The sequence below is a fragment of the Nelumbo nucifera genome, chromosome 8 (genome assembly GCF_055504915.1).
Source record: "Nelumbo nucifera cultivar China Antique chromosome 8, China Antique-T2T, whole genome shotgun sequence".
Taxonomy (NCBI): Eukaryota; Viridiplantae; Streptophyta; class Magnoliopsida; order Proteales; family Nelumbonaceae; genus Nelumbo; species Nelumbo nucifera.
This window is the reverse complement of record NC_142656.1, coordinates 3,142,185-3,162,918: the sequence shown is the minus strand read 5'-3', so window position 1 is coordinate 3,162,918 and position 20,734 is coordinate 3,142,185. Positions and strand designations below refer to the sequence as shown.

General features: G+C 40.3%; 1 protein-coding gene across 1 annotated transcript in view; it reads right to left on the bottom strand.

The window, feature by feature from the left end:
- Nucleotides 1-588: 588 nt before the first annotated feature.
- Nucleotides 589-20,734, bottom strand: part of LOC104600584 (mediator of RNA polymerase II transcription subunit 20a-like) — a 29,683-nt gene continuing 9,537 nt past the window's right edge. The window contains exon 5 of the mRNA XM_010263623.3: nt 589-1,037. Coding sequence (XP_010261925.1) covers nt 813-1,037 — 225 coding nt within the window. The 3' untranslated portion in view covers nt 589-812. The remainder of the gene's footprint in view (nt 1,038-20,734) is intronic.

Below are 20,734 nucleotides of genomic sequence, written 5' to 3'. Positions count from 1 at the left end.
AACAGCCAAGAGAGCAGTTCACATCTCAGCGCCATAGTTCGTCTAAATTGGGGCCACTCTCGTACTCAAATCGCAGATTCACAAGCACAACCAAGAACAGAAGTTTCAAACGCCCTACAAATTTTAATAAGCTAGACTGCCCTTTTGAACCAGCAAACCCATGATCTGGTCAGTGCTTTTCTAATGGCCGTTGCTGCTTCAAAACTCCAAACAGGTGCCATCCCTCCGGCAGCCCTCATGTTCTTCTAGGTCAATGTTTATTCTTGTATAAAATAGATAGCCCCGTCCAATCCCTTGTTCTAGGCCATTTCTTCATCCGTAGTTCAATCGACATATCCATACACTTACACACACAGACAAGGCTGAGCATAAAAGACAATTGAGTCAAAATTTTAACTTGAATTTAAGTTGCTCAATGTCTCAATGTGCCAAGACTGGACGACCAATGGAGCCAATATGACCAACTCCTCCAGTGGTCAAGACCAAGATTATCATCTCATGGTTGTGATAATGGGATGCACCCAGTCTTGGGTGGGATTTTTTCTTTTTTTTTTATCATTTCTAAGTATACATGCAAGGCTAACCTTATAAGACGATAAGTAGCAACCTAGTTCCATTTCTGCCTCTTTTGTTGATTACTAATCAAGACGAATATGTGCCATCTGCACGGTATAAGTTTATTACAAAACTTGATTTTGACTAAAAGAGATGTTTGATTGAATCCTGTGTGGGTCAGTTCAGATGCCAAATCTTGAAGAAACAAAGAACACACACTATTGAGGACATAAACAGATCTAGTTCTGATTTTACATCTAATTTCTTACTGAGGCAATCAGTTGAGCCATAACAATGGCATACTGAACTGCTGTGTGTTGTGAAGTATAGTGGTCTGAGAGGCCATACTCTGCAAAGTTTGGCTCAATATGCATAAAATGACCTGGCAGCGACCTTTTTGATACAGTTTCCTGCCATATATCAACAAAGTCTTCCATGATTTGTCTGGATTTATCTAGTGATGAAATAGGAAGATACTCCACCTGCAAATAGAAAATGCACAGTTCAAGCATCTCTCATACTGATTCAGAATTAGAATGCATATACTTACATAATTTTCAAATAGTTAGAAGCCATAAATACAGGTCGACCAGTCCTGTAAAACTAACGGGTGATATGGCAATTTTGATAAGCAAGGAAAAAGGAATTTAATCATTTCACAATATAGGTTGCCTGGAACATGTATAAAGAAAGACCTTTTGCAGTTTTAAGATTGGGGTTGATAAGTAGGAATATTAGATGGCTAGGAGAACTTTCTTTTTGTTTATTTTATTTTACTTTAGTGGTAGAGAAACAGATGAAACAAAGGCGTCAATTACATGTGAAGGTGATGAGGAATCAAAATTAGGGTGTAGGCTTGAGAAAATTTAGGGTTCTAGGTTTGAGAAGAATTGAAGGGTCAAGGAATTAAAAATAAGTGGTTAGGAATAAGATTGAGACCACAGAGATAAAACAAAAATAGAACAATCATCAAAGACACAGAATAAACAATTAAGAAAGATCGTTATTGATTAAAAAATTAAACAATCAAGAATGAAGAATCTAAGGAACCAGAAATGAAAAACCATAGACAAAATAACAATATGGTCTTAGAAGACGAGGAAAGACAGTGTGGCTTACGCCTCAAGTCAAGGTGGGAACAAATTGTCTTGCCTCAATCACCACATTACATGAGGCCTATGGCTTATATTGCAAGAGACACCTCACTGCCTTAAGCATACATTAGAAAGTATTGCGACACCTTAATGGAGTTGTTTCCAGTAGGTAGTCATATGGAATGAGCACCATACGCGATGATTTCTTAAAGAAAACAGAAATAAATACTTTATAGAATAAACAAATACTGCATTGTATCTCCCTCCCCAACCCCCCTACACACACCCACACACAAAAACCCAATTATAGACTATGGGGGTGTACAACCAGGCCAATCACAATAGGGTTCATTTTTTTCAACCTGTCAAGAAACCAGAACTATACTTATTATACAAGTCATATAAGCTTCAAAATAAGACATATCCCTCCTAGGCAGATAAACATTCTATAATTAAAAATAAATTGTTTGCTTTGGACAGCCTTGGGGAAAATACCCACAAGAGAACATCTGGTAACTAGAGGAATGCACTTGAAAACTTTCTGCTGCCTATATGGCAACCCGAGTAAATCTTCTAGACATTTGCTTTTGTACTGCCCATCCTCTTAAAGAATCTGGTCCCATTTCTTGCAGCTCTTCAGAAGACGATGGGTGTTACCTGGTGATTTGCATAGCCTGCTCTCCTCTTGACTGACTCAAGGCTTCAGTGCCAGAGGCAAAATTCTTTGGAAGTTGGCGCCTCTAGCTTTATACTGGAACCTTTGGAAGGAATGTAACAGCAGGGTGTTTGACAACAGTGATCACCCTATGGAAGCCATAATGGGCATGATAGAAAAGACTATTGTTGGGTGAGCAAGCTGCTATAAGAGTTTACAGCATGTCAAGCAACAGCATTTTTATAATCACTGGGAGGGCATCATTTTTTATGATAAACTTGAAGTTTAAAAAGGGGACAGATTGTATCTTCTATCTTTTTTCATATACAGATCATACATAGTTGTGCATGCTTTGATGAGGGAAACTATCCTTCTAAATTAATACACAAAAACTATACTTTAATTACCAAAAAAAAAAAAAGAATTGGGCAAGTCTAGGTAATGAAGGATTTCAAAAATGTCATCAATTGATTTTAATATGAGCTGATATTTATACGATTCTAGCAGGTCTCAATCTCTTTACCAATAGAGCTCAAGTTGTTTAGAAGCTATAGTTTCTAATGGTTGTATGATGGTGTCCATGTTAGTGTGCTAAAAATCAACCAAATCCTGCTTTGGCTGTCCAGTTAATGCCATTTTGTCTGGCCCTGTCCCACCTATGATAAGAGCCTTCTGTTGGGAGGTTTACCATGACAAAATTAACAATTGTGAGAACTAGTGTTTTAGAGGCGCTCCTGAGGCGGGCTTATGCGCCTTGCCAAGGCCCAAGTGCAGCCCCTTTGAAAAGGTGTGCACCTGGTGCACCTTGTGCCTCAATTCAGAGGTTCACTTGCTCACTGAAGTTCTGTTAGCCCCCTATTTGCTAATGTTGTTCATACATTCATCCTAATAAAAAAAAAAGTTATTTTTAAAAGATAAATTCATAATCCCTATGAAAAATGATTTATAATTTTAACATGGACTTATTTGGGCTGGTGTGATGTTTAACATCACATTAGCTATTTGAAATAATGGAATTGGAAAGAAATAAAGAAATTAAAAGTTTGACATGCTTGAATATGTTTTGTTTTGTATATTATTTTTTTTATTTGTGCATTTTCACTTTGAATATGTTTAATATGTTATGTTTATGTATTTAAATTTGAGCTAATAGGCTTTTTAAAACATTCAGTTTGAAATTGATTTTTAAATTTTTTTAATTAATACTATGTTTTAATGTTTTATTAATTTATTTTGAATTTTTTACAATTTGCAATTTTTTGGAATTTTTAAAATTTTGTGTGTTGCTTCAAAAAGGCGTGTGCCTCACCTTATGCCTTGCGCCTCAGGCACAAAATGGCCTTTGCACTTTTTTTGCACCTCGCACTTTTAAAACACTAGTGAGAACTTACAGCGAAGGAGACCTTCTTGGTGCATTTCTCCCTACTGTTGCCTTCTATGCAAATCAAATGGTGAAATTTCTTTTCACTTGCTAATCTCTTGCAATTTTGCATCTGCTATTTGGGGTTTTTCTTTGATCTTTTTTGATGCAAGTGGGTACCTCCAGCCAATCTTTACTTTTCCTCCAAAAAAAAAAAGGCAAAATTCTTTGGAGGTGCAAAAATATGGCAGTGTTGTGCATTTGGGAAGGAAAGAAATCTAAGGCTGTTCAAGGAAAAAGAAAGAAACGCAAGGGAGACCACTGAAAATATCTTGACAAAAGTGACACATTTGGTCAAAACAAGGGAGGAGTTTTAACCATGATATATTAAGATACCGGAGGTCCCTAGCAGATTCATCATCAAGGAGAATTAAAGTAAATAAACACTGGTAAAACCCGGTAGCTGGTCTCTTCAAATTGAATTTCGATGGGGGCAGCCTGGGTAACTTGGGTCAAATGGGAATTGGGGATGTTTTCAGGTTAGAAGGGGCATACACTAGCATTTTTTTCTTTTTGATAATAAATAAAAATAAAATTTATTAAGAAAGAGAGGAGTACAAGAGAGGTGATAAGATACCACCCACAAACAACCAAAAATAAAAAAATCCCAGCAACCCTCCCTCTCCCATGCAATCTATCCAAATTCCAAACAAGAAAAACAATCCCACACCAAATACATATAAAACCTCCTAAGAAAAAACCACATGCTTAAGATAAACCCTCCATCAAATCCTTTTTATCCTACACATCCACCAAAAGCTCAACAATATCTCCCAACATCAATGCCCAAATAATTAGCTTTTCCTGAATCTTGAACGCAATGCTCTCTACTTCTATTGGTCAGTTTCTATGTTTTCTTCACTTAATGATGCTCAATTAATCAGATTTTCCAAAATCTTGAATGCAATCCTCTCTACTTCTCTTGGTGAGTTTCTTCACTTTCTTCACTTCCTTAATGGGCCTGCTCCCAAAAAATCCCTATTCAATCTGGCAAAAACCTTCAACACTTGGAAATAGGGGTGGATTCGAGTCAAGCTGAGCCGAATATCTGGCTATTCGAGCTCATCTCGCTCATAAACTATCAGACCCGAGCTCGACTTGAATTATATTAGAGACTTGAGCTCGAGCTTGGCTCGAGTCAAAAGCTTAGAAGTTCGAGCTCGGCTCAGCTCGAGCTTGGCTGCCTCTGATTGCAAGTCTCCCTTAGCTACTGAAGTGCCGAACCAATGTCTCCCTAGAAGGCCTCCCTCAGTCGTCGGGGTGCCAAGCCGAGGTCTCCTTCAACTATCGGGGCGCCGAGCCAAGGTCTTCCTCAGTTGTCGAGGTGTTGAGCCAAGATCTCCCTCAATAGCTGAGGTGACACCCTATGTACATATATACTCGATTAGGCTCACGAGCCTTACGAGCCGAGCTTTATTAAGCTCGAGCTTAGCTCGGTTAGCAAACAAGCCTATATATTAGGCTTGAGTTCAGCTCAAAGCTCAGTTTAGACCGAGTCGAGCTCGAACAGCTCGTGAGCAGCTCGGCTCGTGGCCACCCTACTTGAAAAATCCATTGATTTCATTGAGATATGAACCTTCTAATTGCATTAGGACTCTTCTCAATATCCTTCAAGTCAAAAGGATTTAGCATTAATCCTTTCTAGTTCCCCACATCATTTTCAAAGATGTGATCTGCTACCAACTCACCATTCCTTTCATGCCCATCCCCTTCAACTCTAACTACTCTCAATCTATCATGGTTCTAATTATTCCTTTCATTACTGCAAACCGCTTCATGAGGCAACCTATTTCTTTATCCGTCAAAGGCATTAGGGGTGGACATGAATCAAGCTTTTCACAAGCTATTCAAGCTTGGCTCGTGAAAAGCTCGATTCGGCTCGGTCTAAACTAAGCTTCGAGCCAAGCTCAAGCCCAACGAAGCTTAGCTCATGAAGCTCACGAGCCTAATTGAGTTTATATTATATATCATTTTTAATTTTTATATGTATAACTATAATGTTTTATATGAAGCTTGGCTCATTGTCAAATTCAAACACAAGCCTTTGAGTTGATCCGAATTTGAGCTCAGGTCTCTAGCTCGAGCAAAAGCCCGAGCGTCATTCTTTTCCACCAAGCCAAGCTCAAGTAAATAAATATTCGGATCGGCTTGGCTTGAATCCTCCCCTAAAATGCATCATAGACCTATCAGATTTTTCTTCCATTTCCTTAAAAGGTTTCCTTGTGACTTACTCTCCTCCTATAAAGAACAAGCCCAAAGATTTGCTAACCTCCACTTCAATATTTACTATTGTTTCTTCACCCTCTGTTAGTGTTTTGTTCTACATTTCTTTTTTCATTTATACATTTTATCTCTTTCTTCTTGCAAGTTGCAACCACTATACCCAAGCACCAAACCATCCTCTAGATTGACACCCCCACCTCCTTTCTTGCTCCTTCCTTCTCGTCATTTCTTCCCACCTCTTTGAACACCAAAACTTCCTTTGTTTGATCTCCAGAAAACCTTACCTCTTCTTCCTTCCCCGCAATACCCTTCTATAAATTTCCTCTAAAGATTAAGGCATAAGACTCCAATGCACTTGTGTTGCCTAATGAATCCTTTACAGTTCCACCATCCTTAACCAATCTTGTGTCCGCACCTGCACACACTTGTAAACTTTTTTCGAATCAAGATCTGGAACCACAAACTTCTTTTCCTTCTCTTTTCGTAAAATTCCTTCATCCTTTGAAATGCAAACATTCACATTGATTGAAAAGCACTTCAAAATCTTACTTCTGTCGAGCCTCATCATCACCCAATTCCACTGGTTTGACCTGGTCAATTGAGACTTAAAACTTGACTCACTTGTGCCAGCTCATCCATTACATTGCCCCCACTATTTGCTTCACCTGCTTGACAACTTGGCCCAATCTTAAACACCACCCCCCCCCCATCACCACACATGGCCCCCTTACCAATATCTAAATTGCTGTCCTGCCTTCCCAAAGAAACCTGTCAATTAAGATCCCCTTTCTTGCTGAGCACATCATTGCAATTCCAGATTGGTGTCACTTTAGCTCCCTCATTTGTCACTGCTTGCACAATGGACCAGCTCCAATTCCCATCTCCATTTTTCAATGTCAAGATGTTAATAGGAATTAAGGGCTTGGAGATTCAACCGGTGCAGAATTAGGGCTGTCCTAGAAAGTTTAAGAAGGGCCAAATCTATGAATCCCAGGCATCTAGTAGGTAAGAAGAAACAAAGAAAGCCCATGGAAATATAGGCACACTGTAAGGGTAGCAAAAGATATTTTGAAGGCTCTTCAAGCCACAATGGGTTGGGTTCCAAGATCTGCAAATGCTTTGGCAGTTTCACTTACAAAGCAAGGGGCAATAAGGATCAAATATATTGGAGATTAATCCCCCAAGGGGGGAAGGTGTAATTCTAGGATGAATGCTTTGTGTGGTTATGTGGTTAACCATCACTGCTCTGAATTCTGTAAAATCCTTTACTTAATAATGTTATTTGTTAATTTTCAAAAGGGAAAATCTATGATGCGGGAAAGATATGGTATTGGAAGAGTTCTGACCAATCAAAATCCACCAATGAATTTTGGGCTACCACATTTGTGATTCTAATTGACTGGTCAGACGTTTTTCAGATATCATATCTTTTCCATATCATAGTCGAACCCTTTTCAAAAAAAAAAAATCAACCAGAGGATATTGCTAGAGCGCAGAGCACTTGACCACTTTAACCCCCCAAGACCAGGAAGGCTTAGACTAACCTTCTCTTTACAGGATCCTTGTACTCAAGGTTCAAAGTATCAACACACCCAATAGCACAAACATGTTTATTGGGTGTTTCAAGTGACTCAAAAACCTTTTTTTTTCCTTTTTACCTTCATATTTTTACAGGGGCGGTTTATATGTTATTTTAACATTTAAAATATGATTTTTTGGGAAAAAAAACTTAAAAAAGGTGTATCAGTGGCCTGCCAGAAGAATAATATGATGCACCCAATACAGGGCATATCATATTAATATACTTTGAACAATTGGACCTTATTTGTACTGTCTTTTTTTATCAATGAACCTTAATTGTACTGTCTGAAAAAACAAAATCTCTTGAATAGGAGATAAGGAAAGCTATTTTCTCTATGACAGGGATAAAGCGCCAAGGCCTGATGATTTCTCAATAGGTTTCTTTCAAGATTGTTGGGAGATAAAAAATAATGATCTAATGAAGGTGTTTTATTAGATATAGCAAGCTGATAAGGAAATTTAATTTTCAGGAAGGCTGAAGGGTTGGAAGGAGCTGCTTTGAGTACTACAGGACTTCAAGGAGAGGAAAGAAGAGGTTCAGGTTGAAGTCAGTAAACCTGAAGAAGTTCAGAAAACGGGTAATAAACCAGAAGAGTTGAAGAAAGGAAATCAGCCAATGGAAATTGATTTTACAGAAGATTTTCTGGTTTGGAGAAAGAGATTTAGTAATTACAAGATGGTAGCCAATAACAGGAGAGAGGAATGGCAAAGGAAACTTGTGATTGAAACTAATGTTGAACCACATGATTGGAGATAGTAGCTGAAGCCTTGATAAAAGGATTGAGCTTAAAAGGTGTGCTAATTATCACCCCATTTGACAGGTGCAAGGCTCTGCTAGAATTGATAGAGGATGCTGTGGAAATAGCCTCAGTGAACTTTAAAATCAATTCAGGCAATGTGACAGTCTCTAAGTAGTGTCAACTCTCAAACTCAAAATGAATGGGTGTCCAGGATGAAGTTGTCATTTGAGCTGTTGCACTTCCATTTCACTGGAAGCAGGAAGTTTTTGAGTCTACCGCTTCAACCTGTAATGCTCATTAGGATGGCACCTTGGATTTTGATCTTTGATCAGCTGCTATTAAGGTGAGTGGAGTAAAGCCTCAAAAAATCCCCAGGTTGACTGAGATCTACACAGACAAGATATTTTTTTCAGGTCTGTAAAGAGACTGGGCCGAATGGGCCCTAACAGCCTCTCGTGTGATATCCTTTATTTTATCTTTTATTTATGTTGATGGGCCTCACTTAATGGGCCTGTTATTTGTTCTTGTTTTATTTTCTTTATGTAACTGCCAAGCTGGCCGCCCACTTAAGGGTATACTTGTCATCATCAAATTTTTAGAGATTAATAAAATAGGGTTAGAGGAGAAGGGTGAATCATTCGACTTCTTCTTCTCTTACCTCTTCTCTTCGCCATCTTCCTCTCTTATACTGTTATTCAGATCTGTTCTATTCTGTTAATCACTAAGTTTCAATCTTGATATTAGAAGACTAATTTACATCTTGGTATCAGAGCGGGTTCAGTTCCTCTTCCTTTTTTCTCTTTGTTCCTGTACACTCTAAAATCAAGAGAGTGTATGGAGAGATAGGTTCTCTCTAGTATAGAGAATCACCTGCCTAGTTGGTAGAAGGGTTTGGAGAGTTTAGTTCTGGCCAGATTTTGCCAAGAAGTGATGCTGTTCTGCTGCTGCCCAAAACCCTAGCCGACTAGAGAGTTTCGAGGTTACCAGGAAAGGTGAAGCCTGGGTGTGGCGCTCTGTGCTTGGAAGGTGTCTTGTGACTGCTAAAGGAGGGCGGTTCAGGTTTGGAAGAGTTTGGGTAAGTCTGGTAGGTGCGGCAATGTCTTCTCTCTTCCTCCCATCTGCTAGACAGAGCAAAACCCTAGTTTTCAAGCACCCAAGTTCTGGTTTGACTTCAAGTAAGTTTACATAGTCAAATTTTTTTGTTCTTTGATTTCCGTTTTGATTAATGGTGGCATACGGAAGTGAGTTCAAGCAGGTGCCAGTTTTTTTACCTGCTTCAGTAGATTCCGTTTTGACTGGTGTTACCACAATTAAGCTAGATGGAACGAACTATCTTGCTTGGGCACAATCTATAAAAATCTATGTTTGTAGTAGAGGAAAACTCGGGTATCTCACAGGCAGCAAGGTGAAACCCGAACAGACAGACCCTGAATTTGAAAGATGGATGCAAGAGAACTATACTGTTATAGGACGGTTACTCAACTCTATGCAACCCCATATAAGCCAGCACTATCTCTGGATGTCTTCGGCTAAGGAGATATGGGACAGTGTAACTGAGACCTATTCACAGAAACTGAATGTAGCCAGAGCATACAAATTGAAAAGTGATGTGAAGAACCTGAGACAGGGGGAGAAGAGTGTGGCAATCTACTACTCTATACTAAAATCCCTATGGCAGGAAATTAATGTTATGGAGACAGTGGTATGGGAGAGTAAAAATGATGCTGAAATGTATAGAAAGCTAGTGGAGAGAAATAGGGTGTTTGAGTTTCTCACTAGACTCAACCCTGAGTTTGATATTATCAGACAGAACATTTTGGCCAGGGATGAGGTTACTCTTTCACAGGCATATGCTAAGATAAGTAGTGAGGAGAGTAGGCGGTAGGTGCAGTTGCAGAGTCCATCCACAGAACATTTTGCACATGCGGGAATGAAACCGAAGGGCCCTACTGAGAAAAGAGAACAGGTGTGTGAATATTGCAAGAAACCACGACATACAAAGGACACCTGCTGGAAGCTTCATCTTGAACTTCTTCCTGATAGGTTCTAGAACAATAATAACCCTAAGAAGGGCAGTCAAGTGGGAAAATCCAAGACTGCTAATGCTGCTACAGTGCCTGAAGGGGGAAGGAAAGTGAAGAAAAATCGACTATTGAGCAGTTGGCTGCAATGAAGCTGGATTTTGAGAAGTATGGGAGGCTCCTAAATCACCTGGAAGCTACGGTTTCTTCGACTCACCCTTCCACCAATACATCATCTTCATCGGCTTTTGCTCACTCAGGTACTCGTGCTTCTACGAATCATGCTTCAACTTCAAGTAATCATAAAATCCCTTGGATTATTGATTCCGGTGCATCGGACCATATGACCAGCCTATCTAACCTGTTTTGCTCATATCACCTCCTCTCTGGGAAAGAGAAAATATCCCTTGCCGATGGGTCCCTTGCCCCCATCTCTGGTAAAGGTGATATAAAGACCTCTGACACCCTGTTCTTATCTTCTGTTCTTCATGTCCCTAAGCTTAACACAAACCTCTTATACGTTAGTAGTTTAACAAAGTCAATGAATTGCAGCATAAATTTCTTTCCCACTCATTGTGTTTTTCAGGACCTGCAGTCTCTGAGGATGATTGGGAGTGGCCATGAGGCGAATGGAATATACTTGCTGGACACACCAGATCATGCCTTGGGACCACCTCATGGAGTTGCCTTAGAGTCAATCGTGTCAGAGTTTGTTAACAAAATTTTATTATGTCATTTTCGATTTGGTCACTTGTCCTTTTCTGCTTTGAGTCATCTGCTCCCAAATATGTTTAAAGGAGTGTCTTTATCGAGTCTTCATTGTGAATCATGTGAGCTGGCAAAGCATTGTAGACATTCCTATTCAATTAGCAATAAAAGATCATTTCTCCTTTTCATATTGTTCACTCTGATGTGTGGGGGCCATATCACATGCCAACCATGGGGGGCTACAGGTACTTTATCCTTTTTATTGATGATTATTCACGTTACACTTGGATTTATCTCATGAAATCCAGGGATGAAGTACCGGCTATTGTGAAAAATTTTCATGAGCTCATCCTCACCCAGTTTAATACCCGTATCAAAATATTCCGCTCTGACAATGCTAAGGAGTATTTTGAGAGAACCCTCTCCACCTATCTTGAAAATTTTAGGGTTATTCATCAAAGTTCTTGCTCCTACACTCCACAACAAAACGAGGTGGCGGAAAGAAAGAACAGGCATGTGGTTGAGGTTGCCAGATCCCTCTTATTTGCATCCCATGTTCCTATAAGGTTTTGGGGAGATGTTGTTCTTACTGCTACCTTTCTGATCAACCGTATGCCCTCCCGGGTCCTTGGCTTTAAAACCCCCTTTAGTCTTCTCTTCCCGGATGAGGATCTCTTTTCTCTTCCTCTCCGTGTGTTTGGGTGTACTTGCTATGTGCATATTCATAGTCACCAAAGGCACAAGTTTGAACCTAAGGCTCATAAGTGCGTGTTTCTGGGATATGCTTCCACACAAAAGGGTTATTGCTGTTTTGATCTAGTTTGTGGCACCCGCTAAGTATCTCGGGATGTCACCTTTGCAGAATTGACTCCCTTCTTTAGTATTCCTCCTGAGGGAGAGAAATCTGGTGAGTATTTTGCTGTCTCCATCTGTTCCTCTTCCCATCCCTTGTGAGTCCGATCATGGGGTGTCCACCTCTTCCACTGGACCTACCCCTAATGTCCTTGCTCCCCCTCCTGCTTCTGCTCCTGCTCTCCAGAGGTGGTACCAAAGGCAGAGATTTAGACATGTGCAGGTTGTTTCCACTCCTTCAGAAGAGCATCTCAGCCCTCTACTGACCCATCTTTGACTGTTCCTGACCTTGACCTTCCTATTGCTCTTCGCAATGGCAAGCGGAAGTGTACAGCCCATTGTATCTCCAAACACTTATCTTACAACCTTCTCTCCCCTTCCTACTACTCCTTTCTTGCCTCTATTTCTTCCCATGTGATACCCAGGTCTATACCGGAAGCTTTATCTCAAGCTGAATGGAGGGATGCTATGATGACCGAACTTGATGCATTGCATAAGAATCATACCTGGGATATTGTGGACTTGCCGAAAGGGAAGGAACCAGTGGGTTGTAAATGGGTGTTTACTATTAAATATCACTTTGATGGCTCTGTTGAGAGGTTTAAGGTTCGGTTGGTTGCTAAGGGTTACACCCAAATGTATGGCATTGACTATCTTGAGACATTTGCTCCTGTAGCTAAGATGACTTCAATCAGGGTTTTACTTTCTCTAGCAGCTACTTTTGACTGGCCCCTACACCAGTTTGATGTTAAAAATGCCTTCTTGAATGGAGAACTGCATGAAGAGGTCTATATGTCTCTACCTCCAGGAGTTTATGGGAAAGAAATAAAAGGCAAGGTGTGTAAACTACACAAGTCTATTTATGGTCTCAAACAATCTCCTCGGGCTTGGTTTGAGAGATTTCGGGCTGCTCTTGTCTCTTTTGGCTACATTCAAACACAATCTGATCATACACTGTTCTTGAAGAGAAATGACTCTCTGGTGACCTTCTTGATTGTTTATGTTGATGATATTGTGGTCACGGGTAATGACATTGAAGAGGCTAGTAAACTAAAAGCATTTCTCAACTCTGAATTTGAAATCAAAGATTTGGGAGATCTTCGGTATTTCCTGGGCATTGAAGTTGCTCGATCTAAGGATGGTATATTCATATCTCAGTGCAAATATGTCATTGATCTTCTTGTTGAAACTGGTAAACTTGGAGCTAAACCCATCTCCATTCCCATTGATCCTAATCATAAGCTTTCTGCCACAGATGGTGAACCTTTGTCTAATAAGGGAGTGTTTCAGAGACTGCTTGGGAAGTTGTTATGTCTTTGCATGACTCGGCCAGATATTTCCTATGTAGTAAGTGTTATCAGTCAGTTTATGCATTCTCCTAGAGATACTCATCTAGCTGCTGCAGATAGGGTTCTGTGCTACTTGAAAGGTACTCCAGGGAAAGGTATTCTATTTGCTAAGCATGGTCACATGAAGCTGGAAGCCTTTACTGATGCAGATTGGGCAGGAAGTATTGATGACAGAAGGTCCACCTCTGGTTATTGTGCTCTGGTTGCTGGGAATATTGTGTCTTGGAGGAGTAAAAAACAATCAGTAGTTGCTAGATCCTCAGCTGAAGTAGAATACAGGGCAATGGCTCATGGTGTGTCAGAATTACTATGGCTACGATCCCTTCTAGAGGAATTGGGAGTGGTGGACTACGAGAAACTAATGATGCTCTATTGCGACAACCAAGCTGCTATCAACATTGCACATAATCCTGTTCAACATGACAGAACTAAGCACATTGAGGTTGATAGGCATTTCATAAGGGAAAGAGTCTCTTCAGGAGAAGTTTGTTTACCATTTATCACATCAGAAGAGCAACTGGCTGATATCTTGACCAAGGGAGTTCCCAGGGGGAAATTGACATAATATATAAGCAAGCTGGGCATGATTGACATCTATGCTCAGCTTGAGGGGGAGTGTAAAGAGACTGGGCCGAATGGGCCCTAACAGCCTCTCGTGTGATATCCTTTATTTTATCTTTTATTTATGTTGATGGGCCTCACTTAATGGGCCTGTTATTTGTTCTTGTTTTATTTTCTTTATGTAACTGCCAAGCTGGCCGCCCACTTAAGGGTATACTTGTCATCATCAAATTTTTAGAGATTAATAAAATAGGGTTAGAGGAGAAGGGTGAATCATTCGACTTCTTCTTCTCTTACCTCTTCTCTTCGCCATCTTCCTCTCTTATACTATTATTCAGATCTGTTCTATTTTGTTAATCATTAAGTTTCAATCTTGATATTAGAAGACTAATTTACATCTAGGTCTGGTTGACAATCTCCATTTGAAGCATTGTTGTGGAAGGAAGCTCGAAGGGTGGAAGACGAAGTGGTAGAAGAAGGGTGCTTACGTGGCAAGAGAAGAGTGGGTGATTCAAATGAGAATGGAAGTCTCACCAAAACTGTGGAACGAAGGCTGGGAAGAGGAAAAGATGAGGAACTAGTCACAAATAAATCCGTGCATGAGAAAAGAGGTTGGGCTGGTGCATGGACTGCCATATGTTTGGGCCTTGGGAGGTGGAGCTATTGAAAGTGGGAAGGCAAAACAGAGGAGACGAAAGGAAGTCAAAGAGGCCCATAGAAGAGGGGTTGGACCGAACTTGGGTGGAACTGACAGGTCAAGAGCACTTGTGTGACACTTTAAAACATCACGTGGGCGTCAGTTTTAAATAATTATGGGCCAGTTATCTTGAAGCCCATGATTGAAGGGGGAAAAGAAACTAAATCAAATGGGCCAGTCCTTGGTTTTTAAGCCCAGAGAAGGCAGGGCACATGACTATCCTAAGGAGCATGTGTCTCTTAATGGAGGGTTGATGGACTGTAATCCTGGTCCACCATCGTCTTCATCGAGAAGGAGAGTGAAACCAAAGGGTGAGCCAAAGCAGATCGGGTGAAGGTTGCGTAAAATCAGGGTGACAAGAGGATTTCAGCCTTAAGGGGAAAGATGGATGATGACAAATGGGAGTGGGTTACCACTACGTTTGTTCGGAAAGAAGAGGAGGCTTTGATGAAGAGAAAAGGTAAGTTCTTCATCAATTGTTGAGGTTGGACAAAAGCTTTTGGAGAATGATTGCACCAAGAATCCTTTGTGTTTTCTTGAGATGGAGCGGATCTTCAGCATCAGGGAAATATGGTTGTTCCTGGTGAAGAAACGACACTGGATGTAACAACTAGTATTGAAGGCACAAAAATGATGGCCAGGGCAATGAGAGTTTTCTCTGCTGACGATGGTTTAGATGAGGCAATATCAGTCACAGCTACATCAACGTTGATGGAAAATCAAGAAGAAAATGAACCTGGTCTGAATTGGAGTTGGATAGATGTGGAAAAGGATCATCGTCTATTGGAGGTTGATGCTGAACCTTCCAATGAGACTGGCTACGCAAGGTTGGAAAAGGATGGTTATGATCAAGATGGGAAAAAGAAAGAGACATTTGATGAAGATCAAAAATAGAAATCAGAAAGGGGATAAGAAGAGTAATTTTGCTGATAAAGTACAGAGAAAGATTACGAAGAGTAAGATGGAAACGACTTCTGATTCCAAGGAGAAGGAAATAGAACGAACGTGGAAGAGACGGAGGAAGAGAGTGGAGATGATGAAAAGGATGGAAAGGACCAAGAGGAAGATGATGAAGTGATCTTAGATCAAGTGAGGGAGATAGCGAAGAATGTTGATTTGGAAAAATTGTTGAATGTAAAATATTGGGGCTGTTTTTCTTGGGAGGGGAAGAATTTGCAAGAAAAAAGTTGATGGAATTGGAAAAGGAGTATATTTTCAATGCTGATTTTTTTGTTGGGTGGAAGGAACTTGGATATTGGAAACTGGTGAGTCAAATTTTTTGGGTGGTTTTGAGAGGCTTGAAGGGAGGCTTTTTGTTTGTTGAACGTCTGGGTAGGAGCTTGAATTTGTACTTCAAAAGTTTTATTGGAGGGTGGTGAGCTATTTCTTTTTTTTTTCTTTTGGGTGTAACTTATCACTAGGGCTGTCAATGGGTCGGTTCCGACCCGATGGACCCGAACCAATTGTGCCGGTTCTGGTTCTAGGAACTGGAACCAACAGGTCGGTTCCAGGCCCTGATATAGTGTCCCGATTATTATCGGTTCAGAACCGGTTCCACCCAGCCCCAAACCGATTCAGACCTGACATGAGCTATATTCATATAATACACATAATATATACATTTAATATATATATATTAAATGAATTATATATAAATAAATTATATATAATATACATATAATATATAATGTATAATATTTAATATGTATTAAACGTATTTATTTATTTATTTATTATAATCAGGTCCACCGGGTCAGACCCGATTATCCCGAGAACCAATCAGTTCGGTTCTAGGTCTAAAAATTACAGACCCTATCGGGTCCGATTCAGTTCCAAATCCTCGATATTTCCTATCGGGTCGGTCCCAGTTCTAGATGGTCCCTGCCCAAACATGACCTGTTGACAGCCCTACTTATCACCTTGTTTTGTAATCTTTCTCTTCTTTTATGAATAAATTTTCTTCTTTTGTTTATTACCAAAAAATGATAGACCCTTTATATATTAATATGAGAACAATCATGCACAAATGCTAGATGGCTTATACCATCCTACATATCCATGCTAGCCACAAACAATAGCAAAACAAAGAAGAAGCTTCATTTGTATTTCTTTCTTTTTTATAAATAAATGAACTTTTTATTAATTTGGAAATATTAGCACATACAAGTAGCCCTTGGAGAGGCGCGAGCTGTGATCTCTCCACTAAAGAAGAAAACAAAAGTAATAAGTTACAGTTTTTGCCCAATACAAAACTCCCCTAGCTGCCCCTTGCTTAGCTAGACAGTCCGCCATAGCATTTGCTGATCTCCCCACCCATTGTATTCTTAGGTCCATGTTTCTTGTCAGCACCTAAAACTTTTTAATTTCATTCCTAAAGCACCAAACTACTAACTCTGGGTCCTGCAACCAGCTTATTACAACCTTTGAGTCACCTTCAACTATTAGCTGGTTCACCCCTAATTGAGCTGCAAATTGTACACCTTGCAGGGCAGCAAACATTTCTGCTCTAGTAGAGTCTCCCACTCCTAAAGGACCTGAGAAGATAAATATCACATTCCTGACTTCATTCCTCAATACCCGACCTAACCCAGAAGGACCTGGGTTTCCTAGACTGCTTCTGTTAAAGTTCAACTTCAAGAAGCCTGCAGGAGGTGATGACCAGCTTTGTTCTCACTTTAGTCTTGGAAGAGGAACAACTTGCCACTGCTGCCCAATTCCTCCAAATGTCATTAAACGAGAATTGGTGAAACAAGTCCAAAGATTTCAGCCAATGAATCACCCTAACCAAGATGTAGTCCTTTATCTATTGAAGGTTTCTTTCCTTCTCCAAAAAAGCTCTAGCATTCCTTTCTTCCCAGATTGTCCATATCAATGCAGTGCTTGCACACCTCCACATGATTTTACCCCTTTTCTGTTTCCAAACAAAAGTAGGGGGATCAAAAAGCAGTCTTAAATCTGCTGGCAAGTTCCAACTGCTCCCAAACAAAGAGAAAAGCCAATCCCATAACTCTGCAGTAAAGGAACAAGAAATTAACAAATGATAACAGTCCTCACTCTGAGATCTGCAAAGGATGCACCAGTTGGGGTAAATATAGAGAAAAGGTCTTCTATATTGTAGTTTGTCCAAGATATATACTTTCCCATAGTACACTTCCCAACAGAATGCCAAAATCTTAGGGGGAACAGGTCTGTACCAAACTTCCTTAACAGGGAAGGCCTGCTGAGGGTTAGAACAGCAAAGGGATTTGAAAAAAGATCCTTCCAATCGAGGTATCCAAATTCATTTGTCAGGTTAAAAGGGGTTCAAACAAACTTTTTCAAGAAGGCAGAGTAAACTGACTAAGCACTCAATCTCCTCATCCCTTACACCTCTACGGAACCCAAAATTCCAAGTAGGAGCCCAAGGGGTTTCCAATGAGGAGCAAAATTTGGAAACAACCTCTTTTTTTGTATCGAAAAACTGAGAACAGGGAGGGGAAAAGGGTTTTCAGGGGAACATCTCCAACCCAAATGTCCTCCCAAAAGAGGACGGAGTTGCCATCACACACATCATACCTGATATGACTGAGGAAATGAGGAAGAATATTGTGCACTGCCTTCCAAGGGGTTGCCGAAGTTGCCTGCCTTGATACACCAGCATCCCATCTATTCCCTGAGCATCCATGTATGCTTCCGATCACCTCATGCCACAACCTGACTCTCTCTAATGGCCACCTCCACAGCCACTTCCCCAGTAAGGCTGTATTTTTCTGAATTAAGTTCCCTAGTCCCAAGCCCCCTTCCTCTTTACTCCTACACACCACCTCCCACTTAATTAAAAGGTCTTTCCTATATTCATCTCCAACAATTCTATTGCAGTCCCACTTTGAAAAAACAGCCTTAAACATTAAATTTAAAGAATCCTAAAATTTTGAAAAGTTATGGCTGTAATCACTTTTCTTTTCTTGCAAACCAAGCTTTAAGAGGTCAACTTGTCAGTTCTGTGTGATTTTTGTCATTACCTATCCAATAAGACTAAGGAGCTGTTTGATAACTGCTTAAGTGTCTGAACTGAATGGCTTATTTGTTTGTCTTTTAGCAAACAAGTTATTAAGGAGGTTATGAAAACCTTAATGGCTGAAGCTGAAGTTGGGTTGAGAACTTTGCCCTTGAATATTCTATTATTTTATTATTTTATTTACTAAAATACAAAACAATATGTCATTCAGTTCAGCCACTTCAGCCATTTGATAATGGCTCCTAAGATCTTCTGAATCTGTGTTCTGGGAAAGTTACAGCTATTTTACTATAGGGTTTAAATCAGTGAATGGATTAAAAAGTTTCTATTTTTGGATGTTTTTTATTATTCTCTATTTTTGGTTTATCTTGGAGTTGTCTTTGGTTTGCTTAGTTTTAGTAGGATTGATAATAGGTATCTAAAGTTGGTTTATGACTTGAGTGTCCTAAATGGTTATACATAGATTTGTCTTAGTTTTAGAACAATTAGAAGTCATTTTTTGTCATTTTTCACATTAGAGTTTGAGTCTGTAAAGGGAGATCCGAGCCCTGAGTCTACAAATAGAAAACATTGTAATTGAAATATGAGCTGATTTCATGAATAAAAATTTGGTTACTGTTGAAGTTTGACCTGCCATAGAATTCTGTCTTGTTCGTTGACTGTAGAGTAAAGTAGACAGCAAGAAGTAGGAGAGGAAAGAAGAAAAGAGAGAAGAGAGAAAAGAGAGAAAGGCTGGTTCAAATTAGGGAAAAAAGTTAATCCCTTGATTCGGCCAGACCTATTATTATATTATTGACTTATTGAAAAAGACTTGAGTGCCCTTCTTTAAGTAAGAGGCACTCGAACTAACATAACAGTACACATCAGCATTCTCAACAAGTACAAAGACTGAAATACCCCTTCACTAACACCACTAACACTCCCCCTCAAGCTGGTGAGTATATATCATATAATCCCAGCTTGTTACATATGTAGTCCACTCTCCCCCGACTCAAGCCTTTTGTAAACAAGTCTGCCCACTGGTTTCCCGTACTAACATATGCAGTTTCTATCACCCCATTCAGCACCTTCTCTCTCACAAAATGACAGTCAACTTCGATGTGCTTGGTTCTTTCATGAAACACTGGATTGGAAGAGATATGAACCGCTGCCTGATTGTCACAGTAGAGCTTCATTGGAGTACTGATGTCATATCCTATCTCCTGTAGAAGGTTCCTCAGCCACACTAGTTCACAAGCAGTATGTGCCATGGCCCTATATTCCGCTTCTGCACTGCTTCTTGCCACAACTGTTTGCTTCTTACTTTTCCATGTTACCAGGTTACCCCCCAGAAAGGTGCAATAGCCTGTGGTAGATCGTCTATCAGACATAGAACCTGCCCAATCAGCATCGGTGTATCCTTCTACTACCAGTTTTCCACCACTTCTGTACAGCAAACCACGACCAGGAGCTCCTTTCAGATACCTCACAATCCTTAGCACTGCATTCCAATGTGGGACCAAAGGTTTCTGCATGAACTGACTCACCACACTAACCGCAAATGAAATATCTAGCCGAGTAATGGTTAGATAGTTTAGTTTGCCTACAAGTCGTCGGTATCTGCCAGGCTCTTCAAACACTTCACCTATATCACTGCTCAGCCTCGTATTTGTTTCCATAGGTGTCTCAGCCGGTTTAGTACCCAACAATCCTGTTTCTTCCAGTAAATCAAGCACATATTTCCTCTGGCACAAATTAATGCCATGCTTAGATCTTGCTACCTCTATGCCCAAAAAGTATTTCAACTTGCCAAGGTCCTTTGTCTGAAAGTGTTCCTGTAGGAATGCCTTCAATCTGTCAATGCCCATTTTATCATTCCCAGTCACAACGATATCATCCACATACACCACCAATATTATTTTACCTGCCGAAGAGTCAAGACTGAAGACAGAGTGATCAACTTGGCACTGTTTCAGACCAAACTTCTTGACCACCTCACTGAACCTACCAAACCATGCTCGAGGGGACTGTTTAAGTCCATAAATAGCCTTCTTAAGTCTACATACCTTACCATCCTCCCCCTGAGCAACAAACCCAGGTGGTTGCTCCATGTAGACCTCCTCGAGCAAATCCCCATGCAAAAAGGCATTTTTGATATCGAGCTGATGGAGAGGCCAACCAGACATAGCTGCAAGGGAGATGACGACACGAACTGATCCTATCTTAGCAACCGGGGAGAACGTCTCCGTGTAGTCAATGCCATAGGTTTGGGAGTACCCTTTGGCAACCAGCCGCGCCTTCA